The sequence below is a fragment of the Budorcas taxicolor genome, chromosome 15 (genome assembly GCF_023091745.1).
Source record: "Budorcas taxicolor isolate Tak-1 chromosome 15, Takin1.1, whole genome shotgun sequence".
Taxonomy (NCBI): Eukaryota; Metazoa; Chordata; class Mammalia; order Artiodactyla; family Bovidae; genus Budorcas; species Budorcas taxicolor.
The window spans coordinates 17,682,503-17,698,225 of record NC_068924.1 but is presented as its reverse complement, the minus strand read 5'-3'; the positions used below and the strand labels follow the sequence as shown (position 1 = coordinate 17,698,225).

Genomic DNA, 15,723 nt, shown 5'->3' with positions numbered 1-15,723 from the left:
ATCATGGCTTGTGGTCTCATCACTTCATGGCAAATAGGTGGGGAAACAATGGAAACAGTGACAGAATTTATTTTCTTGGGCTCCAAAATCACTGCAGATGGTGACTGCAGCCATGAAATTAAAAGACGCTTACTCCTTGCAAGAAAAGCTATGACCAACCTAGATAGCATATTAAAAAGCAAAGACATTACTTTGCTGACAAAGGTTTGTCTAGTCAAAGCTATGGTTTTTCCCGTAGTCATGTATGGATGTGAGAGTTGGACCATAAAGAAAGCTGATCACTGAAGAACTGATGCTTTTGAACTGTGGTGTTAGAGGAGGCTCTTGAGAGTCCCTTGGACTGCAAGGAGATCAAACCAATCCATCCTAAAGGAAATCAGTCCTGAATATTCATTGGAAGGACTGATGCTGAAGCTGCAGGTCCAATAGTTTGGCCACCTGATGTGAAGAACTGACACGTTAGAAAACCCCCTGATGCTGGGAAAGGTTGAAGGCAGGAGGAGAAAGGGACGACAGAGGATGAGATGGTTGGATGGCATCACTGACTTGATGGATGTGAATCTGAGCAAGCTCCAGGAGTTGGTGATGGACAGGGAAACCTGGCATGCTGCGGTTCATGGGGTCGCAAAGAGTTGGACACAACTGAGCGGCTGAACTGACTGAACTGAGCTCTTGCCTTAGAATTTTTAATACTCATAAATAATACTATGTATTATCTGTACATATATTATACTTATTTATGTTACATGTTTACCGACATATAAAGCATATATGTAGCAAATACATATACACAGAGATAGATTTTTGATGGGAATAAGAAATACTCTGAAGGGTTTAATATGCTTTTCCTTTACTTTCTTTGATATGAAAAGTTATGTAGTGTCTCATGATAGTTTTAAAGCACCAAAATAAAGATTTCTAAAGGACATGGTAGTTAAGAGTGGCATGAGAATTGAATGAGGTCCCTAACAAAGTTTTGGTTTTGGTTCACCAGGGGGAAGATACATTGAGAAAGCCTCAAAGCTGGAATAGGGGGAGGGACATTCTATAGAACTGCAGTCCACAATACATATTGAAAGACTCCCTGCTTTTTGCAAGTTTTTTTTTTCCCAATGAGCAGAATCGTTCATGGCACAGGAATGCCCCTAGTTCCTGAGGTTCATATAGGGATGAACCCCACCCACCCCCCACCCAGTTCATATAGGGATGAACCCCGCCCACCCCCCACCCAGTTCATATAGGGATGCCGGCATTTCTAGACTGTGGGGGGGGTGAAGAGAGAGATTAGTTCTCCAATATACTTACCTGGAAATATTTTAGTCATGCAAAATTTTTATAATTTTCATTTAGATCCTGTGGAATTACAAACATCAAGATCTAAAAATATACTCAATCAAAGAAACCCAAAATCCGTTCCTTCTCGGCTGAGCTTCAGATCATCATTTGCTTCCTTGTTCTCATTCAGAAGATCCAGAAAGGAGACTTCAAAGCTTCAGTCACTGGGACAGACAGGGTGAGTAAACTCAGATCATGTGACAGCTCATTAGTTACCAGATCCCAGAGGCCAGCAGCCTGTTTTGTGTTCAGAATGTTTAATGTTTGTTTTTAGCATTTAATTCCAGATAGTAACAAAGGAAACAGGGCTGCGCTCTGTAAGGGACAAAGTCCTTACAAACTTTGAAACTGGGCTTATCTGAAATCCAACTTCTAACCAATGGCACAAGTCCCAGGAAGTGGACATGGGGAATAATGGGTTAAATGTTGAGAAATAATTATTGACAGTTTTTCCACTGCTCCAAGCCTGGTCTATCCCCTGGTCATGAAAATGCATTTAAATCAAAACTACTCCTTACTGGAGGAGTATGTGTGTCAGGAGAGTTGGGGCATAAAGAGTAAATGAATATAAATCAGATGAACAAAGAGTAGAGAAAATCTGAAGTTTGAAGCAGAGAAAAATATATTACCATCATTAAAAATATTCAGAGCAGCCATTTTTCTGTAGTTGCCTGGAATTTAAACTTAAAGTGAAGAAAGGGAAGCTTTGAGAGCAATGGAGGTATTGTTCCAGTGGATTCCCAGTTGAAAACTGTGTAAATCAGTTCGTCTTGACTCATAAGGCTGTTGGATTGTTTTGTGAAAAACAAGCAAGTCTTTGCTTACGTGCAATTGAGCTGACTGCTAAGTATTTTCAGCATGTCTTCCTGGTTGAAAAGCTTCCCACCCTCTTAAGGTGTTGGCTTGGCACGTGATATGTTCCTTGTGTGCCATTAAGTGTGCACTGCAGTGCTAAGTAAAAGGTGTTGGAGGTCACTCTTGCTGAAAAACAGTAGGCAGCAAGGAGCTGGCAAGGTATGTGATGAGTCTCTGAGACTCACTCAGCTCTGTCCTCCCCTCTTAGGGGAATGGAAGGTTTTTACTTCCAGCTTTCAGCTGAGGCTGTTTTTGTCCTTGACGAAATAATGAAGAGCTGAACAAAATGTAGATTTATGTGATTGTTTCTACGAGAGTTGCTTACAAGGAAATACTCTTCAAACCGGTGAGTTGCTTTTCTTTGTAAAAAATGTTTAAAACACTAGTAATTCTCTCATTTGACAATTTAAAATTGAGGAGTATTTCCTTTATAAGAAATATTTCTTTTAAAGAGAAAAGAAATATTTTTAATATGAGGGGTGGCTGGGGCTTATGATGTGATTTGTGTTTCAGGTAATTTTCTTTAAGGCAGAGTTTTATTGTAGCTGAACAATGTAACATTAGTAAACTAGGAAAAGCTGAGGTAACCAACAAGTTAATTTCAAGCTCATATTGTAAGTTGCTGCAAAAGTGGAACAAAGAAGGTAAAAAAACAATAGTCTTCATTCTGGGCATCATGGATTTTGGTTATAGACCAAATTTTTAAAAAATGAAACTCTTACAAAATTCTCTTTAGCAACTGTTCTTCTTAAATACCAAAATGACATGTAGCTCTCTTTTAACCAGATAAACACAATATATAAAAAGGAAACAAATTTTATCCTTTAAGCATATGTTTATGTTTCACAGTTTTCAGATTTGCCGTCTTTAAATACATTTTATTTTCAAACTGTAATTGTGCTGGTTTAAAATGTAACAAATACACTGTTTTTTGCTCCTAGTAGGTTTCAGAAGATAAAGCATAAAAATATACCCTTTTTATTTTTAAATATGAGTGTGACCTAAATATTTGGATCTAAATCCTGAATTTGAATGTGTGTATTGGGAAAGAGGTTGTTTTTAAGGGTGTGTGGCACTATGGTAGGACAATAAATGGTGTGTCATACATTCTGAGGGGCTCTTTATTATTTTCATTATCTTCATTATTTTTCATTCAGCAGTTCTGATCTTTTTCAAAATACAGAAGCAAGCTTCAGAATCAGACAGGAGCGGCTCCTTGCCTATAAACACAGTGGGAGGAACTGACAAAGGCCCCGGGGGAAGCACAGTCATCCTGCGCTGGGAAGTAGTCAGGTTTCTACTTGCTGAAGCCATCAAAACTCGACATTGTCACATTCGGTCCTCTGGAGAACAAGTTAGCCAAGCAGTTTTAGAGGATCTTCTGCAAATCACAGAAAGAAGGCCAACCCCCAAAAAGCTGTAGGAACATAGTGACTTCATTAATTAACAAAAAGGCAAAAAACTTTTGCCATTTCTGATTCAAATATGACTACTGAAGTTTCTCCTCCCAAATTTATGTACTTCCTAATTATCCCACTATCATTTTAATCCATTTGTAAATAATTGAACTGTACTCTCTGTGACTCTACCACAACCCCAGGAATAAAGAAATAATTTCCACTAGTGCTTTAATCATTTATTGCTAGCCAATAAATTCAAAAAAAGTATACATATACAATTGTAGCTTGGTATCTGCGGGGGGTTGGTTCTGGGACCTCCTGCAGATACCAAACCCCACAGATGCTCGAGTATCTTATTAAAAATGTACAGATAGCACTCTCTATCCACAGATTCAGCCAACAGGCCCTCCATCCATGGCTAGTTGAGTCTGCAGAACCCACGGATACCGAGGGCTGACAGGATTGCATACCTTTCTCTTAACATTTCCCTGTAAGTTATGTTTTCTCGCATCTTGTTTGGGGGCATTTATTATCTGAGACATATGGTACTCAGCCCCCACCACAGAATTTCAGTAACTCCGTTGCCTCACAAATGCCTTCTACTTAGTTTAGCAAGTACCTAACAGTGTATGTCATGAACTTATAAATGCAGCTTCCCTGGCAGCCGAGTAGTATCTCCAGTTATTTTTTCTTGTTTCAGATCCCCCATTATCCCACTGATTACTCCCCTCCATGAATAGGTGGTGTGCCACCCTCTGTTCTATGAGCCAACACACTCCACCATGAAGTTATCCTGCAAGGGGGCCCCTTATCTTTGTGCCTATAAATTCTCGAAGCTGTGAAGCCACATGCCCCCAGTTCATTATGGTGATTTTAGGGCGGTGCATTATTTTCCCCTCTAGTCTTCCCTTTGTTGCAGTCCCAAGGACTAGAGCAAAGAGGAAGTACAAGAGAAATAGCTCATAAGGCTCATGAGTAACATGTGCAATCAAATTCAAGTCGAGCTCTTTCCTTTGAGGACCTTCACAGTGTGTAGCATACAGCAAGTACTCAGCAAAACGCTGTGATTAGAGAGCGACAGCGGCTCTCCTGGAGTGAGGGTGTGCATGCTGACTACCCCGTCCCTTTAGGATGGTTGTTTTTACCTGAGGATGCAAAGTGTTTCGGTGGATCCATCCAGGCCCCCTAGCTGCTCTTCAGACATGCCCAAATTTGTCTGGTCTATCCGAGGAGTCTAGCTGCAACCTCTGTTTACGTAAGCAAAAAGTTCAAATGCAGTTTTGGAAAGTTTAAAGAGCAGGTAACTTTTTCTCCCTGAGTTCTGTTTTCTGTCTCTCTTTCTCTTTTCCTCCTTCTCTCTTTCCAAGTGCCCTACTACGCCATCTTCCTTCTTCCTGCCTAGTACCTAGGTTTGAGCTGGAGGACACAGGAATGTAAGACACCTAGACCAAAGGAGAAGTCAGAGTAAGCAAAATCCTTCTTTGGAAATGCTCCTTCAGTGATCCCAGGTGTGGCACCCATTGTGGTGACAGGAGGGAGAAGCAGGACAAAGGGAGTGGTTCCCAGTTGATCTGGTTGATCGTTATTAGAATTTCATCAGCACTTAAAACTAATGACAGATTACCAGGCCCCAGCCTCATGGTTCTGATTCAGGTCTGAAGTGGGGCCCTTGATTTTTATTTCTCTAGGATATTCGGATGTTTATCCAGGTTTGGAAGCTACAGCAGCAAAGCTTCCTACCCCCCACTACGGTAAGGGCCGTCAGAATTCCTGGCATGTGATAGCTTCTCTTATTTATCAAAGTCCCACTCTGTTGGTTAGATACCGCATTTAGTTCTGGAGATAAAACCCTGAAAACAAGGCAAAGTCCTCAGCTGGAGGGCTTTAAAATCTAGCAGGGAACACCAGATGACTGTGTATAGTTGGGCAGCACTCTAGGAAGTGACAATCACATCCCAATCATCATGGATTCATATATTCATTATGGTGATTTTTGGACAAATGACAGTAAGGATCTTGAGGAAGAGATGCCTTCTGGCCTAGCTGCAACCTGAGTGACATCAGTGAATACACTGATGATTATGGTGTGATATGGTGAGTGCTGTGGTGGGTGCATGGTATTCATGCCATGAGATTATAGGAGAAGCACTTAACTCAGACTGGAGAATCAGAAGCATTCCTGGGAAAAGAGAGCCAGTGTCTGAAGGGCATATAGGACTGAGCTAGGCAATTTAGAATTGGGAGGTTGTGCCAGGCAGAAAGAAATGACACAACAAAGATTCAGAAACTAGAAAAAAGCAAGAATCCATCTAGGTCACTGAGGTTCAGTGACTCAGTACAAGGGGAGACTGATAAGAGTTGGGGTGGGAGTATTTGGCAGAGGCCAGAACGTGGAAATCTTATACATGCTAAGGAGCTTGGTCTTGATCCTGTAGACAGCAGGGAGACATTCATCCCTTTCTAAGAATACCATTCTTTTCCTTATTGTATATACTGTATATGTATATATAGTTCCTTATTTTATATTTATAAAATATATATATTTTATACATGTAACAGATAAAATCACCCCTCTCGCCAACTGACCTGAACAAGCACTAATATTTTGGTGTATTTCATGCATGTGTGCATGTGCATATTGTATTTATGTTTTTCATTAAACAGAAAAGTGACAATGAGATACTCACTTTAGCTCAGTGGTTTGCAGTCAGGGGCAGTTTTACACCCCCAAAAGGCATTTGACAATGTCTGAAGACATTTCTGGTTTCCACAGCTGAAGGGTGGGTGATGTTGGCATCTAGTGGGTAGGGGTCAGGGATGTTGCTAAACATCATATAATACATGTGATAAACCACCGCACTGAAGAAATGCCAGTAGTACCAAGGCTGAGAAACTGCTTTGTCTATAGCTGGCAGCGTGGGAATATACGTGAGAGATCTTTAAGGTATGGCCTAGTAGGACTTATGAGCAAATGCGTCTCAGATAGCTTTCTGTCTCTTGAAATCACCCAAATCCAGAGGACTTTAACCAACATGGTTTTTGTGATGTCACTGGTGTTTTAGTCACTCTCCAAGTGGAAGCCCTTCACACCAGAAACGTACACTAATTGGAATATGTTACAGTGTTATAACATACATTTATGGCAGGTCTGGAAGTGACTGTGGAGACTCTGGGCCTCCAAGCCTCCTGAGTCCTACACCCTGCCTGCTACCTCGACCCACAGTGGCTCCCACGGTCTCGCATGCTGTTAGGGAGCGTGCATCCTTGCCCTCACAGCACACCCTCACTCTCAGTGACACTCTTTCCCAGTTGTGCCACCTGCCGTCCTTAGGAATTCCCCTTCACTCCAAGTCAGGCTGGGGCCCTGATCAGCTGATAGAGAATGTTGAGCTGCTCAGGGACACCAAGAGGCCCACCTCTCTGCAGGACTTTGGGAAGAATCTTCACAGTCTGGCACATTCTCTTGGCTGCAGGCAAATGGAATTACTTGTCAGTTCCCAGCTTCCTTGCTGTCTTACGTCTCCAGGCTTGTGCTCCTGGTGCTCTTTGGCTCTCATACCTGTTCAGCCAGCACCTTCTCTCCCTGTTGCTTTCCCGGTTCATCCCGACAAGTGCTCACCAGCCTCTCTGCATTTTCATTTTACTTAAGCCTCTGTATTGCCCTTATAACACTGTGGCTTGCCTTTTGGCTCTTTATGAACCTAATCTTTCCTGTCATAAAGACTCTTAGAGAACAGTCTCTATCTCAGTGATATTTATTTCCTTCAAAGCACTCAAAATAGTATTTAGCATGTAGAAGGCATGCAGGCTCAATAAAGACGTATGAAAAGGAAGAATACAAATAAAAGCAATATTTTAACGTCTAAATATTATTAGTATAGAGCTGGTATTTCAGAATAATATGAAAAAAATCCATATTAATTTTAATTTCTGTTTAAATTTTGAGCTAAACTATAAAATATATGATGTTGTTTGTCCAACTCTTTGCGACCACATGAACTCCCCAAGAACACCAGGGCTCCCTGTCCTTCCCTATCTCCCTAAGTTTGCTCAAACTCATATCCATTGAGTCGGTGATGCCATCCAACCATCTCATCCTCTGCTGCCCCCTTCTACTGTTGCTTTCAATCTTTCCCAGCATCAGGGTCTGTCCCATTGTCAGCTCTTCACATCAGGTGGCCAAAATATTGGAACTTCAGCTTCAGAATCAATACTTCCAATGAATACTCGGTTGATTTCCTTTAGGATCGACTGGTTGATCTCCTTGCTGTCCAAGGGACTCTCAAGAGTCTTCTCTAGCGTAATTCAAAAGCATCAATTCTTCCCTGCTCAGCCTTCTTTATGGGCCAACTCTAACTTCCTTACATAACTACTGGAAAAACCATAGCGTTGACTATACGGACCTTTGTTGGCCAAGTGATATCTCTGCATTTTAATACATTGTCTCAGTTTGTCATAGCTTTTCTTCTGAGGAGCAAGCATCTTTAATTTCATGTTTAATACATGTTGTTGTCTTTTAAATGTAAAGTTATTTGGCCTCCTAGGTTTTATGCTCAGCTTTCAAGAATCATGAAGCAGGTAGGAGTTTGAATGAAGGAAAACTGCATCTTGACAGTTTTAACTAATCTGACCTAGTCTGAGTTTATTTAATTCTTAATTCCCTCTTGCTGTGCTGTTAATGAAGGAGAGGACTTGACTTCATACAAGAGCTCTGAGTCATACGAGAGTTCAGCTCAGTTCAGTCGCTCAGTTGTGTCCAACTCTTTGCAACCCCATGAACCGCAGCATGCCAGGCCTCCCTGTCCATCACCAACTCCCACAGTCCACCCAAACCCATATCCACTGAGTCGGTGATGCCATCCAACCATCTCATCCTCTGTCGTCCCCTTCTCTTCCTGCCCTAAATCTTTCCCAGCATCAGGGTCTTTTCCAATGAGTCAGCTCTTCACATCAGGTGGCCAAAGTATTGGAATTTCAGCTTCAACATCAGCACTTCCAATGAACACCCAGGACTGATCTCCTTTAGGATGGACTGGTTGGATCTCCTTGCAGTCCGAGGGGACTCTCAAGAGTCTTCTCCAACACCACAGTTCAAACACATCAATTCTTTGACGCTCAGCTTTCTTTATAGTCCAACTCTCACACCACATCCATACATAACCACTGGAAAAACCATACCCTTGACTAGACGGACCTTTGTGGACAAAGTAATGTCTCTGCTTGTTAATATGCTGTCTAGGTTGTTCATGACTTTCCTTACAAGAAGTAAGCATCTTTTAATTTCATGGCTGCAGTCACCATCTGCACTGATTTTGGAGCTCCCAAAAATAAAGTCTGACACTGTTTCCACTGTTTCCCCATCTATTTCCCATGAAGTGATGGGACTGGATGCCATGATCTTTGTTTTCTGAATGTTGAGCTTTAAGCCAACTTTTTCACTCTCCTCTTTCACTTTCATCAAGAGGCTTTTGAGTTCCTCTTTACTTTCTGCCATAAGTGTGGTATCATCTGCATATCTGAGGTTATTGATATTTCTTCCGGCAATCTTGATTCCAGCTTGAGCTTCTTCCAGCCCAGAGTTTCTCATGATGTACTCTGCATAGAAGTTAAATAAGCAGGGTGACAATATACAGCCTTGACGTACTCCTTTACCTATTTGGAACCAGTCTATTGTTTCATGTCCAGTTCTAACTGTTGCTTCCTGACCTGTATACAGATTTCTCAAGAGGCAGGTCCTGTGTTCTGGTATTCCCATCTCTTTCAGAATTTTCCACAGTTTATTGTGATCCACACAGTCAAAGGCTTTGGCATAGTCAATGAAGCAGAAATAAATGTTTTTCTGAAACTGTCTTGCTTTTTCAATGATCCAGCGAATGTTGGCAATTTGATCTCTGGTTCTTCTGCCTTTTCTAAAACCAGCTTGAACATGTGGACGCTCATCGTTCATGTATTGCTAAAGCCTGGCTTGGAGAATTTTGAGCATTACTTTACTAGTTTCTATTAACTCTTACTCTGCAATTCAGGCTGCACACCTTTACTTAGGATTATAGATTGAAAAAATCAAAATTTATCTCAATTTTGGACCTAGGTCTTTAAAATTTTTCACCTTCTACTGAATTTTGGAGAAGCCATATAAATAGTAAAAGCATAATTGTTCTTCTCTAAGATGCTCTCATAATAAATAAGACTAACTTATAAAAATAAGCATCCTGAAGTCATCTTTATAAGGTTTGCCTTTTGAAAAAAATCCCCTTATTGTTGTCTGGTTCTGACTTAGTATCTCTTTAAAATAAAAATATACAGAAACAGAAAATCTGTTTCCCATTTGCAAGAATAGTCTATGTGCCATACTGATCAAGGAGAGTTCTAGATTCAGTCAGCCTGTGGCCAGCTCTGAGTTCAGCCACTATGTACCTTGTACAGTGTCTTCTAATTCTCTGCACCTCCACCATCTGATCTGTAAAATGAGAGCTGTCACAGTATCCACTTGACAAGAGTGATGTATTTAAATGAGGTAACTTGTCTATAGAGCATACAAATACTGCCTAGCACACAGTACTCAACAAATGTAACTATTTCTGTTGTTAAGTCTTCATGCTATATTCAAGTAAAAAGCCACTATTATGTATTTTTTCTTGGCTACCTGAGTGACAAAGATGTAAAACACTGATCCTAAGCAAGCACAAGAAAATGTTTCTGAGAGATTTTTCAGCAGTGCGCTGTGAAAGATCTCCCTACTAAGAATCAGAAACATATCTTCTCAAGATACAGAGATATAATAGAAAATGTGCTATTAATTTTCCAAAAGTTAGGCATTTCTTCAAAGAAGTTATTTCAATTTTTTCCCACAGATGTGATGGCCACACACCTTCTGTGTCTGTGAAGGGAACCACTTTGGTAAGTAACCAAAGAACTAAAGGTTATGCTGAATAATTCAGAATTAATGTAATTCCTGGTTGATTATATATTTAAATAGAATTCTCCTTGGTGCCGTCTTAAATTTACCTGAGAAGCTTAGATTTCTCTTGCAGAGCTCCAAGTTTCCCAATTGTGATTGTGGTACTGAAATGTTCAAACAGCAGCCTCTGCCTGAGACCTTGCCACTGTCTCTGCTATTTTACCACCTGTCAGTCCTATACAGCCCTAAAATGTTGAGCGGAGGAAGAGTTTATTTGAAAGTAGCAGAGGAATCGCAATTTGAGACATTCAGACTGTAGCAAGCTGTAGGCAAGTCTGCTGAAGGTCTATTGTTATTTTTCAGTTGCTCAGTCATGTCCGACTGACTGCAACCCCATGGACTGCAGCACGCCAGGCTCCGCAGTCCTTCACCATCTCCCAGAGTTTGCTCAAACTCAATGTCCATTGAGTCAGTGATACCATCCAACCACCTCATCTTCTGTTGTCCCCTTCTCCAGGGGGCAGGCTGTATTTGGGCAGGGAATGTAAAAGGGGGGGAGTTCAGTTTGATTCTGTCAAAATCAAAAGCATATGGAGACCAGCTTTGAAAATTTCCGAATAAACTTGCAAACCAAGGTGGGTCTGCATAAGACCTCTTCTGGGTAAGATCATCATTTGTCGTCAAAGAGGAAGCCACTGATAGGTGAAATGCATCTGGACAGAACAAGTTCTCATGAGGGGACTGACCAAACAGAACCTCCACAATTTCTCTGTGTTCACATGTCTTTAAGATTGAGAAGCTTTGTTTTCTGTTTCTTACTTTTTTTGCCCTCTTACATTTTGATCTACACACACCAGTGTCTTTCTGTGCAACTCATATATGGTTTGGAGATGAAAGAAAGAGTTTTGAAGGTACCTAAGAGTGCAGGAGGAAGGTAGAGGCACTTTTCAATAGGTTTTGCCCTTAGTACTAACACTTAAACCTTCTCTCTCTTCTTTTTTCAAAAAGCATGGGATAGAATTCTGGTAAGGAGTGCATATATCTCACTTTTGTTTGTCAAGTAAAGAATCTCCTGCAGAGCTCCAAGTTTCCCAATTGTGATTGGTTTCACAAACAAAAGTGAGCCTCCTTTCTTCTTCAGAGTAATGCTACTTCTTTCTCAATAACACTGAACTCTATCTCTCTCTTTTATATGCTTGAGCCCCAGTCATGACACCAGGACCAACTGTTACACTCTCATGGAGAGCTTGTTATCATCCAGGCACTTGACATAGATCATTTCATTTAATACCCAGAGGCAATCTATGAAGCAGGTATTATTATTATGCCCACTTAAAGATTAAAAAAACTGAGGTTCAGAGAATTTAAAGATCATGCTCAAAGTCACACTGATACTTGGTAGAGTCAGGATTAGAAGACCCAGGTCTCTGTAACTCTATCACCAGAAGTCAAAAATGCCTACAGCTTCATTGGTCCCAAAGCCCTGTGTGCTTATGAGCCCCTGTTGCTCTCTACCTGCAGACTTGCCTGTAACTGAGAAGTGAGCTGAACTGGCATGCATACAGCTTTGTTCTCTAAAAGAACAGAACCCTATGCCAGGATGGCTTCCCTGGTGGCTCAGATAGTAAAGAACATTTCTGCAATGCAAGAGACCCAGGTTCAATCCCTGGGTTGGGAAGAGCCCCTGGAGAAGGGAATGGTTGCCCATGCTAGTACTCTTGCCTGGAGAATTCCATGAACAGAGGAGCCTGGTGGGCTACAGTCCACAGGGTCGCAAAGAGTCGGGCACGACTGAGCATCTAACACTATCCCAAGACGCTTCTGTACTCTTGGCTTTTCCTCAGAGAAGTGCTCAGACCTAACCATCCTTTCCCATTTAAGAGCGGTGGTGTCTGAAACAGGTGAGGGGCATAAAAAGGAATGTAAGCACCTAGAAGTTATAAAACAGGAGAGCTAATCTGGAGTTCTTGGGTTTCAAAGTCCAGTCTGAGGATTAGTAAGATACCCTCTTCTTTGACACTCATAATTGCTGTTTGCCTTTAACGATTTCACTCCTCAGAACACGTCAGTCTAAAAAGATAAGAACTGGGAATATAAGTGAAACTCAAGCCAATGATGTAGCTCCCAGTTAATAACTATTTAAAAAGTAAGCGAGAAAAAATAATGAAACTTGAAGACAAGTATAACATGTAGATCTCCATTATTTATCCATAAAAGTCCTATCCCCTTAAACAGAAAAGAGCTGGAAGTTGGCCAGTGATGCCACAGGGATTCTTGCCAAGACTTAACATAATGAACTTCCTCTCATTTGGTTGGCAGCCTAGCAGGTATGGTACAAAGGGGATTCCAGTATTTTATAGGAGGCTGTTTTGGATGATCCTCTGTTCAAAGAGAAGGAAGCTGCTATTTAAACATTTACATCAGCTTAAAAGAAGCCAAGGGTTTCAGAAAAACAGAATTTTTAGTGCTAGAGTATGAAAGAATTTCAATCTAAAATGGAACCAGGAGATATAAAGTGGAAAATCTCATGCATGCCCTCATAAATGCTTGATACATGTGAAACTGATAATAATATTAGAATTTTCTTAAATGATAGACACTTAGTCAGGGATTGCCTCATATCAGCCACGTGAAGTTTTACTTATGGTTTCCAGGGGCATAAACAAGAAATGACCTGGATCAGGTTGGCGTTACAAAATAAGCTGAATTGAGTTTTGTTTGTATGACTGGACTGGTTTTGTCTGCTTAGGAAATTTTTAAAGCTGGTCTTCATTTGTTTTTTGTTTAAATAGACTCTAACTGGACTCTTCCCTATTCAGATACAGCCTGCCCCAAATCCTCAGCATGCTTGCTTGTTGCTTACTATGGTTTGCATGTCCCAAATTGCAATTCTTCTATTGCCAAATAAACTCATCTCTTAATCTTGCCTCAGCTTATGCCTTCATTTAGGATGACAAGAGAAACTTAGAAATCTATCTCAGAATTCTCTCCACCTCAACTTCTGACATTTCGGGTTGAATAATTCTTTGTTGTGGGGGCTCTCATTTGTATTATAGGATGTTTAGTGGCAATCCCTGGCCTCTACCTACTAGATGCCAGCAGTTCACCTCCACTCAACTGTGACAATAAAAAACATCTCCAGAATTTTCCAAATGTTCCTTGAGGAGCAAATTTGCCTCCAGTTGAGAACCATCTCCTTATAGGTGAGGAATCCAAAATCCAAGTAGTCACCATCTCTGAGCACAGACAAACCATATGGTTCTGGCCACTTATTCACTCCTCATTTCTGAACGCATTCTGGTGGTGATATGCCTACTCTGTACCCCTGGAAACATACCTCCAGTGTGGCACTATCCGCACTAGGGTGGTGTGAGCTCCCTAAGGCTGGGGCTGTGCCTGCTTACCTGTGTCTCCCCACTTCCTGGCATAATGTGAGTACTCCAAAACTGAAAGAAGAAATGAATATGTGGTTGTTAAGCCACAAGGTGCAATGCTGGATTTGACCTTGCACGAAAGCAGATGCAGAGTAAATTCAAGAACACCTTGAAAAATTTATTTGTTGACTTTACCAAGGCATTTGGTAACATCCATGACCTTAAACTTCAGTTTTGACAGCTGTTCTACAGGTTTGGCTGCCCTAAAAGTAGTCAGATAATCTGAGGTTACTCTGTGACAGAGATTTGTTTGTCTCATGTCAGCACTGCAAACGTTAGTAGAGTGAATTGAGGTTGGAAAAACAGCCTTATTTTGCTCAGCATGTTCTATGTACCATGTTTAAGATTGTTAACAAACCCTAAAGCCAGAATATTGAGTCTAATCTTTTGGGATACTTCTCTAACTCATTAGGCTGAGAGCACTAGCCAAAGTCCACCAGAAAATCCTCTCTAACAACAGAAGACTAGTAATGTCTAACGATAAGGAATTATTAATATTAAGTGCTAAGTACCATTCTGGGCTTCCCTGGTGGCTCATTTGAAAAAAATTTGCCTGCCAGTGCAGGAGCTAAGGGAGACACAGATTTGGTCCCTGGGTTGGGATGATCCCCTGGAAAAGGAAATGGTAACCCACTGCAGTATTCTTGCCTGGAAAATTGCATGGACAGAGGATCCTGGCAGGCTGCAGTCCATAGGGTCACAAGAGTCAGACACAACTGAATATGCACACATGCACCATTCTAAAGTGTTTTACAAGTATTAATTCATTTAATTCTCACAGAAACATTATTATATGAGGGGTATTATTGTTGCTGTATTCTCTTTTTTTCTCATTATTCCAAGAAAGAAAATAAGGCACAGGACAGAAAGGTTAAGCAACTTGCTCAAAGTTGTACAGCTTTTGAGGTTACTCTATGACAGAGATTTGTTTGTCTCATGTCAGGATTTGGACTTCTGTAAAATCCATATGTTTAACCATTATGCTTTCCTACCTCAGACATGCTGTACTGAGTCCTAATATTTTAAATACTCAGTGTCTCAATTTCTGTAATAATCTTCACTAAAAATCTTATATATATATATAACTTTCTACCTTGGTATAGAAAAAAAATCAATCCATAACTGTGCATAGACAGCATGGAATGTTTAATGCAAAGTTCCTGCTTCAGAGAGTTTACCACCTAACTGAAGACATCTACATTCATAAAGTAACAATACAAAGCAACGTAGTGGAGAAAATAGAATTAGAAATCAGACCATATGAGTGTCAATATTCAGCATCACCTTTTGTTATTCCTGTGGCTTGAGTAAGGTTCTTAACTGAGACTCAGTTTCTTCATCTGCAAAGAGGGAATGATAATCCCTATCTATAATCCCTATCTAAGTCTGTTCTAAAGATCAAACAAGAGAAAATATTTTTTAAATATATTGAAAACTGAAAAAATGAGTAGTTTTGTTCAGATAAAATATAATATAAAATGTATTGGAGGAATTCAAAAGTAGGAAATATTATTGTGGGAAGCATAGTCTTTGAATTCAGTTCACTAAATATGAATCAATCTTTTATATGCTGATGCTATGTTAAGTGCTCAGGATATAAAGGAGAATAGTATGCTTTCTTAGTTATTTTAGAAAGTGGACCACTTCCAGGGTCATTATTTATATGTCTGTGAATTACTGGTTTCATAGATCAGGGTAGAAATTAAAAAGTGTGATTTGGGGAGGAAGGGTAGAAATCTAGTGATAAAGTAAAAGTAGAAAGAATGTAAACAACTTTGATATGAAATAATATGCATAATAT

The 15,723-nt window shown here is 40.4% G+C and overlaps 1 protein-coding gene across 1 annotated transcript in view; it reads left to right on the top strand.

Moving 5' to 3' along the window:
- EXPH5 (exophilin 5) overlaps positions 1-15,723 on the top strand; it is a 91,316-nt gene that overhangs the window by 60,873 nt on the left and 14,720 nt on the right. The window contains exons 3-4 of the mRNA XM_052653190.1: positions 1,351-1,513; positions 10,442-10,487. Of these exons, the coding sequence (XP_052509150.1) occupies positions 1,351-1,513; positions 10,442-10,487 (209 nt within the window). The remainder of the gene's footprint in view (positions 1-1,350; positions 1,514-10,441; positions 10,488-15,723) is intronic.